General features: G+C 36.4%; 1 protein-coding gene across 1 annotated transcript; it reads left to right on the forward strand.

The window, feature by feature from the left end:
* Nucleotides 1–1,333: 1,333 nt before the first annotated feature.
* On the forward strand, nt 1,334–6,386 carry post2 (posterior protein 2). The gene has a single exon (XM_012952872.3). The coding sequence runs from the start codon at nt 2,500–2,502 to the stop codon at nt 4,276–4,278; it is 1,779 nt and encodes a 592-aa protein (XP_012808326.2). The 5' UTR covers nt 1,334–2,499; the 3' UTR covers nt 4,279–6,386.
* The last annotated feature ends 2,024 nt before the right edge of the window (nt 6,387–8,410 follow it).

Consider the following 8,410-nt stretch of genomic DNA (forward strand, 5'->3'; position numbering starts at 1 on the left):
GGACTTTTTTGACACGACTTCTTTGAGGAGGCTATGTATTTTTTGCAGCTAATAGTAGCATCACTTTTGCTATAAATTAGCGGATGGCGAAATGCAGAATTTTGCTCTGAATCCATGCCTGCCAATTAAAATTAGCCCATCACTAAACATGAAACACCAATATTCATTTTTCCAAAAGAAACCAACTTTGGTGTGAATTAGTATAATGATTTTAAAGAACGCAAACAGAAAAGCAAAAACTGCAATAAATAATTTAATGAGTCTGTGGATGAAAATCATAGGAAAGTTTCTGAAAAGGGCAGATGGCTGGAAAAGCCTATTAAAAACGTATAAATAAACAAACAAATACATTTACAGGAAATATACTTGTTCACCTGTCGATAAAATTACATTATTTGCTCTAGGCAATATAGAGTAATTTAGTAAAGCTTTAAAATAAATAAAAAATGTTTGGCTAGAAATGAAATGTTACTAATAATTGGAAATTTGACTTTAAATGCCTCGTTCAGTCCTCTGTTCCTAATTTACAGCTTCTTTTTATTAAAGGAAAAAAGGACATGTTTTCATAAATACTCTATACAGGTATACCCATTACAGAAATATATTACTCTGCAAAGATTGATTAGAACTTAACCACAAAGACTTGTGCACATACAAATTTACATGTGTCTCTGTCTCTAATATTTTGGTTCATTTATGTAAAAAATATACTATTTGTACTGTATTTTTTTACAGTAATTTTAACCCTCAATGTTCTTAAATCTATAAACATATAAACATACCTAGAAATTGTAATATAGACATAGTATCTATTTCTGGATCTCAATAGAAGCAATTATGCTGGGATTACCAACACACATCCAACAATCAAATACTCATATATTCCTAGCATGCATTGTGGTCCTGAGGTCTCCCTGTCACCGTGCTGTATTCATCAGGCAGGGTGCTTTAGGTTTAATAGTATCAGGACAGTGGGGCAGTCATTTTTTTCTGTCATTGTCTTCTACTTCAGGTTAGGGGCAGATAAGTTGAGAAACCTGCCTCAGGCAGCAGTACCTAGCAAGTTACCAGAGGCAGCGAAAAGCTGATTTTTAAATCAGAATTTAGACTATTCTAGTGCAGCGAGCACTATTGCACTCTGCACTCTCTGTGCTTCATTCAAAAAAAATGTGAGGGAGGGGGCGCATCAACTTGGCTGCCTCAGGATGGCAAGGACCCCTAAAGCCCTGATTACAGAAAAAGCACTATGTGGGCCACTGACCATCAGTATTGCCAAATATTCAGATGAATCTACCATACTACCTACTCACCTAATAATAGATTTAGCCATGTGTAGTACTGCATTTTGGATATTCAGTAATGAACCCACATGTACACAAGGGGTTAACAGATATCTTTCCTTTCCCTCACATGACATCTGCTGAGGTGTAATTCTGGACAACAGAGATCCTGCCATAAAACTACACAACAACACTTACAGCTATAGTACAGTTCATATCAAAGAGATGCAAATGACTGTACACACTGGTGTGGGTGCAGGGCCAGAGTTCCTAAGGATAGGAGACCCCACTGAATCAACAGGAATGTCTGCAGCATTGGGCTCAATGGGATTTGATCTGCAGTGCAACCTATCTTGATCTACCTCTCTTAGCTGACTGAGATGAATCATCCTAAAAACAACTTGCATCGACCTGATTGGCTGGGACTGTCATTTGGGTGTGTCTTGGGAAAAGGGTAGTATGGGTTATGCTTGGTTGAATGGTCTTCCTCATGTATATAAACAGCATTTGTAAATACCTTGTTAGTTAGGCACTTTCCTCTCCTCCATTGCACCTTTCCTCTCCCTTCTTCCTCCCTCCATTTTAGTTATTTCCCTCCTTATTTTATACCTTTTATCTCTTTTGTAAATAAATATATCACTTATTTAATAAACCAGGCTGTCTCAGTTCAATAGTTAAATACCCCAGAATAGAGCAGGTCCAACATTTGGCACCCCAGATGGGACCTATGGGCGATAATCTAAAACCATAGGAACCAAGGAAACAGAATCTGCTTGACTGAGGATTTGAGAAGCCTGAGTTTAATTTGTTAAAGGTATAACCAGGAAATAAAGTCTGGAGCGTAACACAGGTAAGTATAGATTTCTTTTATCTGATATTTAACAGAAAGTGATTGTATTGTATTTATGTTGTTACTTGTTTAACAGTAGAAGGAAAAAGTAAGGATATTTGTGAAGCTTTGAATGTATGACTTTTTGAGGATGAATAGTAAATGCAGATATTTCTGAGAAGATTGTGGACAATAGAGTGGTGAAGTATAACTAGGGAGGAATTATTACATTAATTATATGTGTTGTGCCTGAAGTTATCTGTTTGTTTGTGTATTTGTATTTTTCTTTAGTTACTAACTAGGGTGCAGGTTTTTTTGTTGCTGCACAGTTTAGTGTTGTGGATCATTGTGTAGGTTATTGTTTGTGGTGTCTATTTCTCATTGGTAAACATGGAACTTGTGGAAAAATATGTAAACAAATATGCCTCTGTGGATTACAATTCATCTGCAGATGAATCTTTGACACATCAGTTTAAAAGTCTACTGACACAGTGTCAAAGTCATAATAATAAAATAAAAGGTAACCAACTTCCAAAGATGGTAAAGAAGATAAAATTGGCTAATGAGATAGTCATGTTATTAAAAATGAAAGGCATTGCTGAGCAAAAGGCAGTACAGTGGAACAGTGAGAAGGCCCAGCTCAGGGAAGACTTAGATAAGTTTGGAGAGTCACTTATGGTAGCAGCTAGCACTTCTGCAGAACATATTTCTGAATTAGATAAACTAAGGGAGAAGGTGTTGATGCTAGCAGAACAGAATAAGTTATTAGAAGAAAAGCTGCAGGAATGTGAGGAGAGGAGCAGGCTCAGGGAACAACATGTGACCTGTTTAGAAAGCAAGGTGGGATACAGTGAGGAAATAGCAGGGTCTCTTAAAGAACAGCTAAAAGATGCAAATGCACAGCTAGCACATAAAAAGCACTGTGTTCCCTCCATGAGACAAAACTGCAAACCTGGTTACGACCAGGATGTCCCAGTAAATGTCTGCCCTGTTACTGAACAAGAGGTAAGAGATAGGGAACTAGGCACAAGGCCACAAACATTATCTAGTCCATCTCTCTTTAGCCCCCAATCAGAATGCACCAGACAAAGAGTTGATAATGCATCTATACCAACTTATAGAAATAACCCTTCTGAACCAGGAACACTCAAAATACAAGATGTTATCAATTTGACCCAAGTATTAGGAAAGTTTGATACTAATGCATCAGCAATCAGCCTTTCCAATAAACTGGAAGCTGTGATCAAACAATATAACTTGGGAAATAAGGATGCATGTGCCTTGCTTAGAGCATGGCTTCCTTATCAACTGGCTGCAGAGCTTAGGCCCCCAGTTGGTAAGCCCAGTGAGGTGTTAGCTGATGTCAGTGAAAACTGGGGAGATGCCAGAGACAGGTTCGGAGAATTGCAACGTATTATGGGTAGGCGTGATACAAGAGGTGCAAATGCACTAGAGAATGCAAGGTATAGGAGAGGAGATGACGCAATATTATTTTGTACAGATTACCTCTCCCTATATAAAGTTGTATTTAACTGCCCTGATATGTTGTCTGATGACCCAAATTTCCTTTATTCAATGGCTAACAAATGCTGTGTTGATTACAATACAAAAATTGCCCTCAGATATGCCAGATCTTACAACACCTTTGTAAATGTACTTAGGGATTGGTCTCAGGATTCATTTGAATCCCATAGACATATTTCTGTTGTATCCACAAACCACCAACACAGGAGATATTCAAGACGATGTTTTGGTTGTGGAAAATCTGGTCATATTGTTAGATTTTGCAGGCGTTCTATGAAACAACATGCTTCTTGTACTTACTCATGTCATTCAGTACAGAGACAAGAGGGGGATGTACAGCAAAATCTAAATAATGATCTCCTTGGCCACAGCCCTTCCATGGGGCCTGAAACTGTTGTCCCCTCTGAGAATACAGACACAGATCCCACAATTACAGACAACACAGGAGACCAAAAACAAAGCCAAAATGAGCCCAGAAGGGAATTCCACACCCCTCCTTGTAATACAGGGAAAGAAGGGACAACGTTCCCATCTTGTATGCCTTGGGTGAATATTCCACTCTGGCTTTACAGCAGCTGGTCACATATTGCTATGCAAATGCTAATGGCCAACTTAGCACAGTTTGCCCAGTGTGTGTCCAACTGAAATAACACTTGATAATGAAAATCAATGTAATCCACAACTAACGTGTAAGGAATTTATTTAATAAGTTTTGTTTTCTGTAATGTCATTGTATAGGTATATGTTAACAAACTATGTGTTTCTTTCTTTCAGAATACTGGAGGAAGAATATCTGTCCTTTCCTTTCAAATAATGAAGGCAAATTAATATTAACATTATTTGTGTTCCAACAGGTTTTTTGTTTTTTTCGTTTTGCTCTAAGGTACATGGTACCTGGTGACTTTTGGTATCTTAATTTAAATTTTCCAATATTTTTAATAATGCAAATTAAATTATATTGTTTTAAAACCACGTGGTACAATGAGCTCAATAGTAAAATAATTGTTTGCAAACAATTAAAAAAAATATAAACTACTGATATAGAATACCATGGCAATTTGGTGCACCAGTGTTTTTGTTCTGATACTAACTTTCACTTAATTCCCCACAGGTATTTGTTTTTGTTTGTTTATTTGTTCATGTTATTTGTCTGTGTCATGTTTTGTTTGTGTTTTGTGTCCTTATGTAAAAAAAACAAAACAATGCTTTGGAATTGATACTTTATTAGAAGCTTTGTAATCAGCTGATTACTCAAAACACTGCTAAAATCAGCAGAACATTTTTGTTTGTTTTTCGCTCTCTACTTGCATAATGGTACCTAACTTTTTTGGTACCAAATGGGGGTTGCGGTTGCCCAAAGTATTTGCATTTCTAAAGCCTATCAAAAGCTGCAGTAGAAGCAGGAAATGTTTTTGCAATGTTTTTAATTTTGTTCTTGCTCTTTTATTTCCATGATCCATGGACCGAATTGGAGCCTGGATTAACTGTGTTTTTGCTATATTGGGTTTAAAACAGTTGTTTTTTTTGTTTTTTTTTTTATGACATGTTGACTTTAGACAAAACACCACTCGCACATTGTACATGTAACAGTTTCCTCCTGTTTCTTATATTTATAGCATACATAACATACAAACACTGGTATTTGGAAATAAGGAATATATGTTATTGTTTTTATTCAATCAAATTTGTGTTTCATTGGTTTTACAGAGAATTGTATTTGCTTATAGAAATTAGAATGGATTATGAAGTGAAAAGACTGCTTACTAGAACTGAGCAATACCAATGTGTTACCTGCAAATTGGATGTATTTGCATTGGATAAACTGTTGATTATAGCAGACAGTAAAATATACTAACTCTAGTGAAATATGCCATGCAAATATAATAATCGAATGTATATGTAATATGCAATGTTTTGTAGTATTGATGACGTATCTTATTGCATTGTATTGTATTGTAAGTGTGAATGAGAGTGAATGGTGTGACGTTTTTGTACTCCCTGCCCATTTGGATGCTACACTGAGAGAGCCACAGGTCTGAAGAGGATTTGCCAAAACTTTTGAAGAGGATTTGCCACTACAGAGATGATGTTTGTTTGCATAAGAATATCCAAAATTATGTTTGTCATTCTGACATGAAAAAAAAGTGGGGAATGTAGTACTGCATTTTGGATATTCAGTAATGAACCCACATGTACACAAGGGGTTAACAGATATCTTTCCTTTCCCTCACATGACATCTGCTGAGGTGTAATTCTGGACAACAGAGATCCTGCCATAAAACTACACAACAACACTTACAGCTATAGTACAGTTCATATCAAAGAGATGCAAATGACTGTACACACTGGTGTGGGTGCAGGGCCAGAGTTCCTAAGGATAGGAGACCCCACTGAATCAACAGGAATGTCTGCAGCATTGGGCTCAATGGGATTTGATCTGCAGTGCAACCTATCTTGATCTACCTCTCTTAGCTGACTGAGATGAATCATCCTAAAAACAACTTGCATCGACCTGATTGGCTGGGACTGTCATTTGGGTGTGTCTTGGGAAAAGGGTAGTATGGGTTATGCTTGGTTGAATGGTCTTCCTCATGTATATAAACAGCATTTGTAAATACCTTGTTAGTTAGGCACTTTCCTCTCCTCCATTGCACCTTTCCTCTCCCTTCTTCCTCCCTCCATTTTAGTTATTTCCCTCCTTATTTTATACCTTTTATCTCTTTTGTAAATAAATATATCACTTATTTAATAAACCAGGCTGTCTCAGTTCAATAGTTAAATACCCCAGAATAGAGCAGGTCCAACACCATGTAACCTGTCACACAGAAAATTGTGACTTTATTTTCTTGAAGCAGAAGGCAGAAGTGTTACACAGCTCAGTATAGCACAGCATCAAAACATTAGAGCACACTGGTCTTTCCTTGCAGAGAGCCAAAACCAGACTGATTCTTGCTAACTGGGAGCGGCCTTTTATACCCAAGGATCCCAGCATGCTTTGCAAGTCACTTGCAAAGCACAATACAAAAAAGTTGCGCCAATTAGCAAAAAATATGCAAGGTATGAAAACTTTGATAAATGGGCCCCTAAATGTTTACAGTTTGCACTGTTATTGCCAAAAGTGTATTGCACATCTTAGTGACAAGTTAAAGATTTTATTTTTATATATAAGAGCACATTCAATTTTTAAATGCTTTAGCATTTCAGATCTGCAAACAGCAGTTTCCCACATGGCTTTTAACCCAATTTTACCATGTTGGACACAGTAAAAAATGTCTTTCATTGATGAGAATGGTGTAGGACACACACAAGGAGTAATAGAAAAAGATTAAGAGAGAGATTGTTTTTGTTTGTGGCGGCCAGCAAAGTAGAAAAGACATAAAAGAAAGAAAGAAAGTGCTGTCCTCCACAGATATCTCAGAAAATGATATTAAGCAACATGACTCTGTCACAGTTATATTTTATTTTTTAGTATTTCTCCACTTCTTTATATGTGTAAAATCATTCTGTAATTTGGTGTTTTTAAATTCTCAACTGGATAGAAGTGGGATTCACAATGGAAACCTATCTGTTAAACATTATTTTAATATCAAATTGGATCATTGAATCATTAACTTCACTTTAACCTGGGAGCACTGCTTATCCTCTTGGAACGAGTTAGATTAATTATCTGGAATGCTTGACATGGGTTTTTCTGCATAAATGGTCTTTCTGTAATGTGGACCACAATGCCCTAAGGCTACGAAAACTATTTACATTAAAAAACTGTACGATTGTGTTACCATCAACTTGGATGTATGCTGGCTTAGTTAAACTCAAGTACAAGGTAATTTCTTATTAATAAATAATCATTTGAATTGGATCCTATAGTAAATGGCATTGCTGTATTCTAGAGCTTTCTGGTTAACAGGCTTTTTGAAAATAGATCCCATATCTGAATGAGGCTTAGGAGCACATACTGTAGGCAGGTGGGATTAGTATATTAAAAATGTTACAGGTATGGGATCTGTAATTCAGAATAGATTATCTAGAAAGCTCTTAATTATGAGACCATCTCCCATAAACTTTAAAACAATGATTTTTTTTTCCTCTGCAATAATAAAAAGAACCGCATACTTGATCCCAATAAAGATGTACAGTAATTAACCTTTATTGGAGGCAAAACAATCCTATTGGGTGTATTAAATGTTTAAATGAAGTCCAGGCTGGCCCCAAGCATCCTGGATAACAGATCCCATACCCGTATGTTAATAACTAGTGATGAGTGAATCTGTCCTGTTTTGCTTAGGCAAAAAATTTGCAAAATGGTGAAAATTTGCAAAACACAACTTTTTTTATGCGTGCAATACTTTTTGACGTGACTACAACTTTTCACATCTGAGACAATTTTTGATGCAGCTGCAACAATTTTTGACGTGACCGCAACATTTTTTGATGCAACCGAAATTTTTCTGCAGCCGTTTAGAAAAACAAATTCGTTGATATTGAAATGCAGACTTTTATATGTACATTACCCCCTTTATAGCATAGGATCCAACAAATCTAATGTACCTTGTACTTGATCCCAACTAAAATATAATTAATCCTTATTGGAGGCAAAACAAGCCTATTGGGTTTAATCAATATTTAAATGATTTTTAGCAGACTTAAGTTGTGGAGATCCCTTATCCGGAAAACCCCAGGTCCCAAGCATCCTGGATAATAGGTCCCATACCTGTATAACAAACAAAAAAATGACCATACTTGCAATGTAGGGACGGACAATATATTGTCATTAAAA

The sequence above is a fragment of the Xenopus tropicalis genome, chromosome 7 (genome assembly GCF_000004195.4).
Source record: "Xenopus tropicalis strain Nigerian chromosome 7, UCB_Xtro_10.0, whole genome shotgun sequence".
NCBI classification, from domain to species: domain Eukaryota; kingdom Metazoa; phylum Chordata; class Amphibia; order Anura; family Pipidae; genus Xenopus; species Xenopus tropicalis.